This window comes from Medicago sativa, chromosome 1 (genome assembly GCF_051527215.1).
Source record: "Medicago sativa cultivar Bolivia chromosome 1, Bolivia_mono, whole genome shotgun sequence".
Lineage (NCBI taxonomy): Eukaryota > Viridiplantae > Streptophyta > Magnoliopsida > Fabales > Fabaceae > Medicago > Medicago sativa.
The window spans coordinates 88737938-88753275 of record NC_140749.1 but is presented as its reverse complement, the minus strand read 5'-3'; the positions used below and the strand labels follow the sequence as shown (position 1 = coordinate 88753275).

General features: G+C 33.2%; 2 protein-coding genes across 2 annotated transcripts; one reads left to right on the top strand and one right to left on the bottom strand.

The window, feature by feature from the left end:
* Positions 1-5073: 5073 nt before the first annotated feature.
* LOC146958825 (Glycosyl hydrolase family protein) lies at positions 5074-10586 on the top strand. Its single transcript, XM_085740338.1, has 6 exons — positions 5074-5780; positions 5946-6115; positions 6555-6652; positions 6763-7527; positions 8102-8726; positions 10096-10586. The coding sequence occupies exons 1-6, from the start codon at positions 5097-5099 to the stop codon at positions 10442-10444; spliced, it is 2691 nt and encodes an 896-aa protein (XP_085596464.1). The 5' UTR covers positions 5074-5096; the 3' UTR covers positions 10445-10586.
* A 1197-nt stretch (positions 10587-11783) lies between these two features.
* On the bottom strand, positions 11784-14855 carry LOC146958824 (uncharacterized). Its single transcript, XM_085740337.1, has 4 exons — positions 14740-14855; positions 14516-14645; positions 12909-12942; positions 11784-12790 (listed from the first exon to the last, which is right to left on the bottom strand). The coding sequence occupies exons 1-4, from the start codon at positions 14799-14801 to the stop codon at positions 12210-12212; spliced, it is 807 nt and encodes a 268-aa protein (XP_085596463.1). The 5' UTR covers positions 14802-14855; the 3' UTR covers positions 11784-12209.
* Between the last annotated feature and the right edge of the window lie 483 nt (positions 14856-15338).

The following is a 15338-nucleotide window of genomic DNA, read 5'->3' as shown; positions in this document are numbered from 1 at the left end:
ATTTATAATTGTCACAAAAATTATTACATAAATAGTTGTTCAAATAACATAACTCTTAGTTTAATTCTATATGTTTCATTTTGTCTTCTACAAAACATGTTGTATAACATTATTTCGTTCAATTATTATTTTGAGAAATTCTTTCTTGGTCACAAATACAAGAAAAAAGTGTTTAGACACACACACATAATTGAACAAAATTAAAGAAAAAAAATAATTGAATGACATAACTAAATTCTTTTTCATTTATTTTTTTATACTTGTGTGAGTGTGCCCAAACCTTTTTTATTTGCATTTGTGTTCAAGCAAATCTTTCTCTATTATTTTAATGAAACCGGGCTGCTAGTTTTTCTTCTATTCCTATATGTTTTTTTGGTACAGTTCTTATATATTGCACGTGTAATACGTTTCATATTTAATTGATAGCAGAAGCAAATGACGCGTTCGAGCCAATCAAAATTTGACAAGTTCTCGATATGACTCGCATGACCTGAGCATATATCAACGTATTAATATATGTTTTTGTATTTTCAATAAAAAAGTACTTATAATACTTCAAAAGAAAAAAAAAATATACTAATATAAGTCTCCGCGAACATAACTCAGTTGGTAGAGACATGCATTATTATATGTAGAGGTTGGGGTTTGAACCCGGACACTCCACATCTTCATCTTAAAAAAGATGAATTCTAGTCACTAAACTACTTAACAAAAAAAGTGTAATATAATATACTCGTATTATTATTTTACACATTCATTCAATGATATATTGTCACATTAATTATTGAATATAACAATCTATATATTTTTATAGGGTCTTGTTAACCAGTGCCCCCGGAGCATTGGTTAAGGAATTCAAAAGTAGAAAAATTGTCTTGGAAATATAAACAATTACTTTTGACTAACTAATTATTACATTACTTTTTAATAAAATCTTACTAGTTTTAGCTGCTTAACCAATGCCCCGGGGGCACCGGTTAACATTCTCCATTTTTATATGGGAGCTTCTATGGTGCAGTCAGGAAACTGACTTTTTTGGAAAAGTTATTTTTGATCTTAATGTTTGATTCATTTTTAAATTGTTGATTTCTGATTAATGATCAAATAGTAATACTTGCAACATCTTGGACTTACAGGTACTATTTTATCGTTGACATCTTTAACATGCAAACAAAGTTGATGATATTATGTGATAGTCTTAAGTGTTACACTTTGTGGGGTGTTACACTTAAAACAAGGTTGGATAAAATTAGATTAAGTGTAATCTTGTTAATCATGATGAATTGATGATACTATGGGGACTGAACTTTTGATGTCACTGTACAAACAATGGGGTATTACTCACTATATTTTTGATGATATAGTGTTAACTTCACTAAAAAATTCATTCTCATGACTTCACCATAGAATTCTCCTTTTTATATTCATTAACTGAGTTGACAATACATCAAATAGATATATAAATTAACTATACATTGACAAAGGATATTAATTAAATTCATGATATAATTTTTTTTCATTCAAGTGATAACAAAGCAAGTGGCACGTTCCAGCCAATAAAAATTTGACAAATGCTTCACAAGCTCACATGGATCAATCCCTAATGACATACTATATTTAAGAGAAATGATATATGAACAATCATTTTGTGACAACTTTTAAATAATTTTCTCTCTCATATTCATATGTTGTTTTTATCATTTCTCTTCCTTTTTTCTCTATTGTTTTTGACCAATAAGAAGAGAGAAAAACATGGTTGTCATCAAAATTTTCATTAAATATATGTACAGATATCACTGCTCTATATTTAATTTAACACGTTGAATAATGCTAAAAACAAACTCTTTTATTGGTGTTGGCATAGAGTTAAAACATTGACGAGAAGCCGTTACGATCAACGCTTCATTAATTAGATTTTGTGAGCCAGTTAGAAGCCGTTGCACTACTACAAAAGGGACAAATTGGAGGGTAGTCGTTCAAGTGGTTTGAAGAGGCTCCAAAGCGTGTTGGGTTGGACCTGGTGTGGTCAGGTCCAAGTGTATATGAGTCTTTTATGTGTGGGTTTTGGGGTCTTTGCTAGTCTATAACAATGACCTTTTTGTATAGATAGCTTGTTTTTTAGTCTCTTTTTAAGAGGTATTAAAATAATTATTTTTAATTATCATATTAATATATGAGGTCAAAGAATTTGACTTTCGAATATATATTGAAAGCGAAAATGATTTGGAGGCTTAATATAATGCCTAAAAAATTTAAGGGCCTAAAGCCTTTGTTGTGGCAGCCCCCTTGAACCGGCCTTGATCTTCCTTAATGGGAGTGATATATTTGTTGGTCTCAATATCAACAATCGATTTTTTCTACTAATCAACAATCGATGTTAATTGGTGTATTAATTATTTTATACAAATATATATAAAATACTTTCATTTATTATATGTAACTAGCCAAGATTAAAATTAACATGTCCGTTTATATGTTTTTCTATTTGACTTAAAGGCTTGTATGACAATACCAACAAACTAACTTATAAGATTACATGACTATAAAAGACATGTTTGATAACAATCATTTTAGCACGAACTTATAACTTATTTTACTAATTATAACTTACTTTTCAAACGTTATTTCAAATAACATTTGACCTTATAACTTATTATATTTTCTTCAATGGTTACCCTTATTAATCGAGGTGGGGAGCAAAAATGGAGCGTAACATGCATGTTCTTTCAAATTTAGACATACATATTCATATTCAAGTTCACTTTTATTTTTTGTTACCCTCTATGCAAGAGAGAGAGAGAAAGGAGATTTACCAAATAAGAATGTGATGAATTGATTCATATTCAACGATGAGTGATATTGAACTAATTACACATATACACTGTATTCATACTATGAGTTAGTTGTTCACATATACATTGTATTTATACTATGAATTACTTGTGATACAAGTTAACTTATTACAAGTAGCTATTCAACTAACAATAACTAACTATCAATAGTTAGTTACTCTATATTCTGAATTGGATCAAGATCAAGAGTATGTCTTATTCTTATCAAGACTTGTTTCACTAAGGCTTGTTCCAAAATTACAGAAGAAAATTGCTTTTCTGACATAAAAAACTTCACAATGACATAAGTAAAATACGTAAATGTCCTTACAGTTGTTAACTACCGCTGGACTCTCAGCGGTAGTTAACTACCGCTGAAAAATTGCTTTAGTGTACAAACTCACTTTGTTTCTGCCACTTTCTTAATTAAATAATAATAAGTAATATTCTCTCTCATCCCTCCCAACAACCCCCTCTTCTTTGAATTCCTCTCTGCGAATACAATGCTTAAATTAATGGCAGAAACATGCTCACAGTTGGTAGTATAGTATTGCTAAGCATTGGAGCTATATATACAATGCTTGAAATGTTCTATTTTGACTAAATGTCTACTTGAGGTATTATTATTTGTAATTAATTAACAAGTTTAAAATGAATACAAGAATTATCATGAAAGAAGCAGAGCCTAATAACATGAGACTCACCATACCTATGTACAATTCTTCAAGGCTTCAGGTTAAATGCAAGTGATTTTTTTTGAAGAAATTTCTTTTAAATTTACCAAATTTATCAAATAAATCTATATGGTATGTATTAGCCACACTTCTATGGGTATTAATAGCAAAATGTGTTAAATCTTTAGGTTATTCTCCATTGGGTGTATTCAGCTCGATTATTCTTTGGATATTCAATCTTACTTGAGTCTAGTGTTTCCTTGCCTTATTCTCTGTTGTAGGACTGCATATGTACAATTTACAACATCCTTTCAAAGAGCTCGTATTTTAATGTAAAATTTAGGTGTTATTATTTGGCTCCTTCAACTGGTTGAATGCTATCCGCTTTTCAGACTTTCAAGTTTCAAATAGAAGAAGAAGAAGAGGGGGTTGTTGGGAGGGATGAGAGAGAACATTACTTATTATTATTTAATTAAAAAGTAGCAGAAACAAAGTGAGTTTGTACGGTAAAGCAATTTTTCAGCGGTAGTTAACTACGCTGAGAGTCCAGCGGTAGTTAACTACCGGCGCTTAGCCCAGCGGAAGTTAACAATCGTGGAGACATTTACGTATTTTACTTGTGTCATTGTGAAGTTTTCTATGTCAGAAAAGCAATTTTCATTACAGAAAGGAAATTATCATACAAACATTGTTTGGATTAACTATATCATGTTGGATCATTTTGTGTGCGGGCCAATTACCATTCTTTTGTCAAAGAAATCATTTACGTCTCAAACATCCTAACACTATAATTTATCTTCTTCATAATACGATTCCTTGAAGCATTGGCAATATAAAACATTTTTTACACATGCATTCGATCAAACCACTCAATTGTGTCACTTTTTACACATGCATTCAATCAAACCACTCAATTGTGCCACTTTTTTAGGTTAGTTTTTAAAACATCTCCCAAAATACCTATTTGACATTTTCCAATTAGATGCATGTGTAAAAAAAAAAAATACTCAGCACTTGAAAATTAATCTCTAAAAACCAAATAAACGAAACTCATTCAAACCACATTTCATTGGATTACATGTTATTTTTTTTTATTTAAAACAATCAAAATCAAACCGAGCTTCATACTCTTTTACTTTTTAGCCCCTAACACTAGCTCTTTGTTAGCTAATCATATTGTAAAACGTCATTTCAACAATCTATCCCATTCTTAAGTAAAGCACCATGTTCATAATTTCAGACGTCGACAAACCAAAATTAGTATGATTAATAAAATATTCCAGCATTTATAATCAAATTAATTATTGTTGAATCCCCACAAATATTGCATGCACTATCTAATATCTCTATGTTGGACCATGTAGTAGCACACTAGTGGTGCCATGCAAGAGATGCTTTTGTTTCGTTTAAGCATTCTTGAATCATTGTGTGTGCATTACTTCTAGATCATATCTCAATTCACAAGCAAACCCAACTTTTATCATGAAAAAGGAAACAAAAAGAAACACACCCACAATATTAGGTACACCCTTCTAGTATATAAATGATCAAGCTTATACCATATCTCCAACATAACACAAAACTTGTAAACATGAAAAATCATCTTTTGTTCACATGTATTTTCTTTTCATTTTTGATACATCCAATTACTAGTCAAAAACATGCATGTGACAAAGGCTCTCCTAAAACTAGCAACTTTCCATTTTGCAACACTTCACTATCTTATGAAACCAGAGCCAAGGACTTAGTGTCACGCTTAACACTTCAAGAAAAAGCACAACAACTAGTAAACCCTTCTACCGGCATTTCAAGGCTTGGTGTTCCTGCTTATGAATGGTGGTCAGAGGCACTTCATGGTGTCTCAAATGTAGGACCAGGGACGCGTTTCGACAGCAGGGTACCAGGTGCTACTAGCTTTCCAGCAGTGATACTATCAGCTGCTAGTTTTAATGAAACATTATGGTACAAAATGGGACAAGTTGTGTCAAATGAAGCTAGAGCTATGTACAATGTGGATTTGGCTGGTTTGACATTTTGGAGCCCTAATGTGAATGTTTTTCGCGATCCGAGGTGGGGGCGTGGACAAGAAACTCCAGGGGAAGATCCTTTGGTTGTTTCTAGATATGCTGTAAATTATGTTCGTGGACTACAAGAAGTTGGTGATGAAGCAAGTGCTAAAGATGATAGACTTAAGGTTTCTAGCTGTTGTAAGCATTATACTGCTTATGATGTTGATAATTGGAAAGGCGTTGATCGGTTCCATTTTGATGCTAAGGTAATAAAGATAACAAAATTAGACCATGAAATTTAATATGCTGCCAAAAATGCATAAGCAATTGGATCATGATGAGAGAATAATTTAATGACTATCACCGAACGTGTTAAATATTTTTACAACTGCATCCAATCATATATCACCATGTAGATAAGATTTTCGCAGGTGACAAAGCAAGACTTGGAGGATACTTATCAGCCTCCATTTAAGAGCTGTGTGTTGGAGGGACATGTTAGCAGTGTCATGTGCTCATATAATAGGGTGAATGGAATTCCTACATGTGCTGATCCAGACCTTCTCCAAGGTGTAATCAGAGGCCAGTGGGGTCTAGATGGGTTTGTCTCTATCCCTAAGCAATCATTTGATTTTTTTCCTTACATGTCAAGCTAACTTAAACACTAAAGCAATTTATACCCTTATACCTATGATAGCTATGATAAACTACATACTATCTTAGTCCCTAAATATAGGATTTAGTTGACTAAATTACTAGAATTTGGAAAGTTGGTATAGCAGTATGAAATTTGTTAAGAATTAGTAGTATTGTTTTACAGGAAAGACAACTAATTTATATTTCTATCATAGTATTTATTACAGGTTGTAGAAAAGGATGTAACGTAATTAAGAGTATGTTGATAAAAATAATAATTAACGCAGTTGAAAATTTGAAACGGTGTCTTATAAAAAGGGATAAGGAAAAATCTCAACATAATCTTATATTTAGAGACAGATAACTAAAAGAAGCTCCCTGATATCTTATACTTTTTTGAACAGATATATTGTTTCAGACTGTGATTCAGTGGAAGTTTATTACGACTCAATTCATTACACAAAGACTCCTGAAGATGCAGTGGCTCTTGCACTGAAAGCAGGTAATCAAGTAGAACTGAAGTTGAAACTGCAAAAAAAATTCTGATTGGGAAGAAATAAAGTTATGACTGGTATTGGATTATTAAATGGTATGGTCTCATATATCATGCAGGTTTAAACATGAACTGCGGCGACTTTCTTAAAAAGTACACTGCAAATGCTGTAAACTTGAAGAAAGTAGATGTATCTATTGTAGACCAAGCCTTGGTATACAACTACATAGTCCTAATGAGACTTGGCTTCTTTGAAAACCCAAAGTCACTTCCATTTGCAAACCTTGGACCATCTGATGTATGCACTAAAGAAAATCAGCAATTGGCTCTAGAAGCTGCGAAGCAAGGAATAGTTTTGCTTGAAAACAACAAAGGAGCTCTTCCTTTATCAAAAACTAAGATAAAAAATTTGGCTGTGATTGGACCGAATGCAAATGCCACCACAGTTATGATTAGTAACTATGCCGGCATACCATGCCGTTATTCAAGCCCTTTACAAGGACTACAGAAGTACATTTCTTCGGTAACTTACGCGCGTGGTTGCAGTGATGTTAAATGCAGTAATCAGAACCTTTTTGCTGCAGCAGTTAAGGCTGCAGCCTCTGCTGATGCAGTGGTGTTGGTTGTTGGATTGGACCAATCTATAGAAGCAGAAGGGCTGGATAGAGTTAACTTGACATTGCCTGGATTTCAAGAGAAGCTTGTGAAAGATGCGGCTTCTGCTACCAAAGGAACATTGATTTTAGTCATAATGGCAGCAGGCCCAATTGATATTTCTTTCACTAAAAGTATAAGCAACATAGGAGGGATATTATGGGTAGGTTATCCTGGTCAAGATGGAGGAAATGCCATAGCACAAGTAATATTTGGAGACTATAACCCAGGTATAGCTTTCTATTAAACTATTAAAATACCTACATTTATCTTTACATATTTTGTTACCTATGACAGTTAAAAAAAACATTAATTGATCTGTTAAACTGAACTGAAAAATATGAAGTGTGCTGATAGTTCACAAACTTAACTAAACCAATCCGGTTTGCTTTGGTTCAATTTGTGAACCATTCGTCATCGTTTGGTTTTTTAAACAACTCTAACATTCGATTTGGTTTGGTTTTTGATATTTTTTCAATAATCCTAATTATCAATTTATAATAGCAATTCGACATACTTTGATTCATAAAAATCAGTTTGGTTCGAAAAACTACAATTCGATTTTATGTAAAGGTAGTTCGGAACCACCGAACTGGTGAACAAACCTTCATACCGGTTCGGGACGACGGTAATAATGTTACCACATACCTTATGGTCTCAAATATAAACAAACAAGTCTACACATTTAATCCAAGTTTATACCAAACACATAAACTTTTATTTTTCTTATATTTGAGACTTGAGAACGGAGGAGTAATGTTTGCACAGCATTCTTTGGACTAACAGTGAAAATTTTATTTATAGGTGGTAGGTCCCCATTTACATGGTATCCACAATCATATGTTGATCAAGTTCCAATGACAGACATGAACATGAGAGCCAATAGCAGTAGAAATTTCCCTGGAAGAACATACAGGTTTTACAATGGGAAATCCCTCTATGAATTTGGCTATGGATTAAGCTACTCCACATTCTCCACCCACATAGCATCTGCTCCTTCTACCATAATGATCCCGAAAAACACATCCATTTCAAAACCACTTAATAATATCTTCCTTGATGATCAAGCAATTGATATTTCCACCATAAGTTGTTTGAATTTGACATTTTCGCTTGTGATTGGTGTGAAGAACAATGGACCTTTTGACGGATCTCATGTGGTGTTAGTGTTTTTGGAGCCACCAAGTTCAGAGGTGGTGAGTGGTGTTCCACTGAAACAATTGATAGGATTTGAAAGAGCACAAGTTAAGGTTGGGAAGACAGAGTTTGTGACAGTAAAAATTGATATATGCAAATTGCTAAGTAATGTTGATAGTGATGGTAAAAGAAAGTTGGTGATTGGACAGCACACTATTCTGGTTGGAGCTTCTAGTGAAAAACAAGTTACACACCACATTGATATTACAAATGGAGAAGCATTAAGGCCTGAGTGAATCTAATTAGTAAACTATGCTAGAAGTTATAACCATAACTATAGTATATTGGTATCCACTAGCTACTGTTATCATGTAGCAGTAAAATAAAGTTGTTTCTGGAGGTGATGAGTATGGTGGTAACATTACTATGTGGTAGTGTAAGGGCCCTATGTAAGGCTGTAACTGATTTTAAACTAATATATGTATTTATAGAAAATGAATGTTACATTTATAATTTTCTATACCTTAGGGACTACTTATCATATTTACGCAGTTTAGAGAATATATAACCTGAAGAGAGTGATAGTTTAGACTAAATTGATGATTTATTTGCAACTAGTCGGTATTCTCGTACTGAACTTTGACCGTGCGGGGAAAAACTGAGACCATGATACAATCTCCCTTCCCTTTGGTTATCAAAGTTAAAAAATTTGAAATTTATCTTGGATTTTTATATTGCTATCTTTCAGGTAATTTTAGAATTAAAGAATACAAGGAATTTGATAAAATAACAAAAGAAAATCATAGCATAAAAGATATAGCTCCTCTAAAAAAAGAGTAAAAGATATAGCTCCCATGTCTTTACTAATAATGTACATAAAACAATTGTTCAGTTTATGCAATCATGGTTCCCATGACAAAGATTTGTATTCAGCATGTTGTGAGTTCAAACTCTCAAGACTAATTCTTTAAGGTTTAAGTAAATATAATTTTTTTAGTAAGTGCAAGCTAGCTTAATGAACGTGGATTGGAGTAATTCATATATGCAATATACATATATAAATCTTGTAAAATTAAGAAGTTTGTGGTGGTGCAGTGGATACGTGGCTATGAAGTTTGTTGCTGTACTGAACTAGCTTGCTTCATGTCATCATCATAGGATGTTGACTATTATTATATTTGATCTGTTCAGCAATATCATAGTTGTTACTATACGCGCAATATCAAAGCCGTCTAACTTTACATTCAAAACTCTATCCATATATGTGATATATCAAAAGCAAATTGCATTTCCATTTCCAAATTCCAACTACACCCTAAGAATATTCAAACACACTCCCTCCAAAAGTCAAAGGTGCTTTCCTTTTCTGAGAAGCAAAAATGTATTGGCAACATCCGTGTATATCAACTTTATGTATTTATATATTTAACAAATACTAATAATGATATTAATAACGGTTATATTTTGTCAAAATAGACTCATGAAAGGATATGAATGGAATATTTTGCGTTGACCCTTGACAAATCTTTCATGGCACTCCAGCAATATAAATATGTCCTCCTTTACAACTTTATGTCATACAAAAAACCAAATTTTACTTCAAGGCTTCAATAATCATCATAGTCAAAGGTTGTGTTCGTGAAAGAAAGAAAGAAAGAAAGAGAAACAATGGAAGGTTTGATTCCATATCTTATCCAAGCCATCAAGAAGCAGAAACCTCATCACCACAGCTTCAACAGGAGCTTTTCTCATTCTGGGAGCATAAATCGTAGCTACCACATGTTATTGGAATCTGACTCATTAACAGGATCCTCTCATAGAAGAACCAGGTCTGATTTTCAGCAACCCACAACTGAGTTCTTAGAGCACAGATTTGGTAATGATGGAAGTTTGGTTAGCCCCAGAGGCATCATTGTGACAGCTCTGCCTCCGACCACTGCCAGTGCTGCTGCTTCTTATGCTACCCAATCACCCTCAAAGAATTTCAACAACATTCGCAAACACAAATGATATATAACATCATAGGAGGTGCTGAACTTTCCATATTTTCATAGAAAAAAAAATCTTTTGGGACTTTTAGATTTAGATTTTGTATTTCTCTTCTCAGGTTTGATTCATTTGATTAAGATGATGGGTAAATCTCATTTGTCTATTTGTGTATAGTCTATACTTCAGATCCTGTAACTTGTAAGTTTATCTCTACACTAGAGGATTAACTGTAATGAATACAATCTTTTGTGTGCTACAATGAATGGTAAAAGTTTTGAAGAGAAATAATTATCTTTCCTTTGATTACGTGCCTAAAATTATGAGTACTACTAGATCTTTCAAAAGGTTCACTTCTTCCATCATACGTTAACTCCTAGTTGCTTCATTATTTTAATTACTACGAATTTTCGTTATAACATTCTTGTTCATTAAAAAAAACATCAATACTATTTCAAAAATGAAAACGCTTTCAAAATGATTTGGTTATTTTTTCATACATACTTGTACACGAGATTATTTATAAACTTTGGTAAAAAGAGCTTATTTATAAGATTTTTTTTTGAGAGAAACTCTACATCTCCACTATTATGCTTATATTATAACATTTCATACATACTTGTACATAAGATTAAGGCCCTGTTTGGTTTGAGCTTATGAAAAATAGCATATGTAAATAAATAAGCTTTTTTTTTTTTAATTTATAAGCTCTCAAAAAAAAATTGTATCTTAATAGTTTTTTTTTTAATTTATAAGCTCTCAAAAAAAAATTGTATCTTAATAAATGGTTTTTTCATAAACTACCTTAAAAACTTATAAATAATACATAAAAACTTATTTATTTGCATAAGCTGTTTTATATAAGCTCTAAAATAAGGTAACCCAAACGGACCCTAAACATAAGCTTTGGTAAAAAGAGCTTATTTATAAGGAGAGAAAAATGAGAAAATTTACGTCTCCACTATTATGTTTATATTATAAGACTACATTTGAAATACAAATTATGATGTTAACACTTCGGTAATATATTATTGGTCATATATAATTTCATTTAATACAAGTTTACTCAAAAATAAAAAAGATTAAATAAGTTTATCCATAAAACCAACTCTCTCTCTCTCTCTTTTTTTTTTTTTTTCCTAATATATTCTTAGGCTTGTGTGGATATACACCTAATTTACGATAAAAAGTAGGAGAGAATGCTTCGAATTTTGATGCATGCAGAAAAATGTTTAAAAAGTAAAAAGAGTATCTATTCAGGAACGTGGAAAATGGTAGAAACGTTTAGTCAAAATAATAATAATAAAAGACGTTCCAATTCAGAGACATGTAAATCTAGAACAGGATAAATATGAATTGTTGATGAGGGAAAAAAGAACACAGGAATTAACATTCATTACTCTAGAAATTGTCCATATACCAAAAAAAAGTAGATAGTTTAGCAAAGCATGGTAAAACAAGCTTTGCAGTTGCAACTTGCATATTGAATGATCCCCCATTGTCATTAGGGATAACCCTGTTAACCTATTTGCAAAAATTGACCGCCAGAGCTCAAGTGCTCAACAGACCCAGGTGCTATGCTGAATTTAGCTACGACTTAATATCATAATGATCGATTTGGCAGCTCAAGTGTAACACATGCCATAAAACTAAAACATGTAAAGCAGAGAGATATAAAGAAATCATGAAAATTGGTAATCTCTGGAAATTGTCCCACATGGCACATGTTGAAATAAGATTTCTGAAAACAGCCATAACAAGCTTACCAAATATTGGCTACAGTTTGAAATTATGAAGCTAAGAGTGCTTCCAGCTTTGCAATCTGATCATCCTCATTCTTTGGAATATAATCTTTGTTAACCTCTTGATACAAATCATGTTTCCACTTCTCTGTTTGAGTCTTAATAGGATGATTATCTTGTCTTCCATTAAATTTGTCTCTTCCTCTGTGATTGCTATTGCCTCCACTTCCCCCATACCTTACTCTTGATGAAAATCCATCCTTCCTAGGTTCTCGCTTGTTGGATTCCCTGTCCTCTGCAATTCGCTTCTCAGGTCTATCTAGATGGTTAGGATTGCTGCTTCTTTCCTCCTTCCTTTCATTCCTTTCTGGAGGGTGGCTAGTATGGCTTGACTTTACTGTCACTGTCGCAGCTGGATTAGCCTCTCTTGAATCCACTGAGATCTTCTTCTCCCTAAATGCTGGCCTTTTCCTCACAGAAGGTGTTGGATCATCTTTCCTTTCTCGAAAACTGTCTCTTCTCTGAAAATTACCATCCAGTTTAGCCAGTGATTTCTCATCTCTTTGCTCTCTACTTTGACCTGTCTCCAACCTTTGGTTATTCTCCTTACTTTGAGCATATACCTTTTCTGTTTGGAATCGAAGAATTTTGGGCTTCAGTATATCGAGTAAATCTCCAAACCATCCATATACAATAAAGCCAAAAGAAAATAATATATATATCAATATAAAATTAAGGAAACTCACCATCAGCTTCCCTTTGACCAGTGCTTCGACCAACCTGCACAGTATTGCCCCATTCATGATGCTGTTAAAACATGCATTGGAAAGCATATACCGAGGCACTTGAAGGCATGGGGCTGAATAAGAATCCCACGCCCCAGAAAAATAGTTTGCATACACTGATTAACATCTATAGCATATAAAAAGGGATTTTATATCTGTAATTAAAAAATGAATTTCCAAGTTATCTTCAATGTCCATTAAGATGTTTTCTTTCCAATACTGCTTATATAAAGGTATTTGACGATAAACACTGACCTCCTTATAAATCAAGGGGCAAAGGAATAAAAACCAATCTCAACATTTATGGTGAAGGATTTGAGCTTTGTCATCTGTATAGATTATTCATACAATATTTTACCGTCAAAGCAAATTCCAGTTGTCTTTTATTAACATTTATGGTTTGTATTTCACCCAATACAACAATATATACGGCAATCCTGGTAATCTCGAATAAGTAACTTTCCACCCACCACATGTTGTAGTAGCTAACATCGAGAAAATGGAAATGGTGTAGGATTTGCATTATGATTAAGGTTATAAAATTGCTCACAACTTGTACCAGGCAGTTAACAGCCAAAGCAAACAGTAACGAATGGTGTACAATGTTCTTCTCCCAGTTTCCTCCCAACGTATTTATTGTTTAGCAGCTTGTAGGTAGCTACAAGCTGACCAATTGTATGCAGGGATATACAAAACAATAACTATGAACCCATGTTAACTACTTGATTTAGAGCTAAAGGTTTAATAATGATTGAGTTATGTTTTTGTGCAATGCTAATGCTAATTCACATGCAACTCTCCTCTTTGTGAATACAGAAATCATTTATTTTTAAACAAAGGAGACTAAAGATATTTTTTTTTTCCTTTTCCAACAATGTTATCAACCCCACATAGTGAGATGGCAGCTAAGTGTGTGTTTGTTTTATCAGTGGAATAAACAAACGCCAACGCACATTCGTCTAATGCTACAATATGTAGCTTCTTTAAAACCACGGCCAAATGGCTTTGAAAGGTGAGAAAAGCAAGTCTACCACATGTCCAAACATTGCATAAATGGATGTCTCACTAAATGGAGTGAGATCTGAAATTAACTGAAAAGCCCTAACATTTAAATAAAATGATTTTACGGAATTTTTTATCTCATTCTGAGGTGAGGCACAATAGCATCTGCGGCAGCCTCTATTTTGGCCGCTACAATAGGTTGCTCTACTATTGCATGCCGCGTTGCAGTCAGGGGTCGCTCCGCTATAATATGCTATTGACAACATTGTTTTCCAACATTTTAAGTTTGGTTTGGTGCACTTTCCTAAGAGCTTAATACCAGCGGATAAACAGCACCTACGAAGTACTGACACAAACATGGACACCGGACACATCTACAGCTGTAAAAACTTGAAAAAATGAATTAATTGAATGCAATCAAATATCTCAGTGCCAAACACCATACATGCCTTCCATCAAGTTTCAGGTGTATGCAAATTTGAATGTAGTTAGGAACAGAAGTTGGTCCAAATATAAAGAAGCACATTAAGCTGAAGCAATCAAGTGTAAAGTAAAATAGATATGACCTGATAATAAGAGCGAGATCTTGGAGGTTGAGATGAATGTTTGGACGGTGGTTCAGAATGATCATTTGTGGTTAATCTTTCTCTTTCTCTTTCTCTATCTTGTTTTCCATCTCTTCTATATTTCTTAGGGCTAAAACAAACATAACCATAATCAACATTCAAACAAAAGAACGAAATAATCATCTAATTCAATTGAACTAGAAGAAGAAGAAGAAGAAGTGTACCTTGGTTCACGATCGAGCTTAGAATGACGACGCTTCGAATCGGAGGAATCTCGATGAGACATTTTAGGGTTTATCTTATCACCACAAGAATCTGAATCGAATCCTTCTTTGGGATTAGGATTTAGGTTTCACTTTCATTCCTTTCTACGTATCACTGTCACTATCCGTTTTGTTTTCCATACGCTTTTCTACTCTTTGTTTGTTTCGAACGAAAACCACTTCTTCCACTGTTTGGTACAATAAAAACGTGGAAAGGAAACAAATAACACTCGTGGGCACAGCTGGGCCTATGGAAATTCAATTTTCCTTTTTCCACCCTCCACATTGCTTTGGAATATGAAATCAGAGAAAATTGATGTCTTAGAATTTGTGGTTGGGTCTAACACAATCTCACAAAATTGGATTTTGAGGTGAAGATTGCATCCATTTATAAAACACTTATTCAGACCATCTCTCGACCAATGTGAGACTCTTTAACAATGTTGGAGGGTGTTTTTAAAGTGTCTTTACGCTTTTCGGGTTATATAATATGAAATCAGTAGAGTACGTGAGAAACCAATAAGATTACAAAAAATACCATCACGTTATATGTGACCAAA

Coding starts and splice junctions, on each gene's coding strand:
- LOC146958825 (XM_085740338.1), top strand. CDS start 5,097: ATGAAAAATCATCTTTTGTTCACATGTATTTTCTTTTCATTTTTGATA. Junction 5,781..5,945: donor GGTTCCATTTTGATGCTAAG/GTAATAAAGATA, acceptor AGATTTTCGCAG/GTGACAAAGCAAGACTTGGA. Junction 6,116..6,554: donor GGCCAGTGGGGTCTAGATGG/GTTTGTCTCTAT, acceptor TTTTTTGAACAG/ATATATTGTTTCAGACTGTG.
- LOC146958824 (XM_085740337.1), bottom strand. CDS start 14,801: ATGTCTCATCGAGATTCCTCCGATTCGAAGCGTCGTCATTCTAAGCTC. Junction 14,646..14,739: donor AAGCTCGATCGTGAACCAAG/GTACACTTCTTC, acceptor TGTTTGTTTTAG/CCCTAAGAAATATAGAAGAG. Junction 12,791..12,908: donor TGGTCAAAGGGAAGCTGATG/GTGAGTTTCCTT, acceptor GATTCCAAACAG/AAAAGGTATATGCTCAAAGT.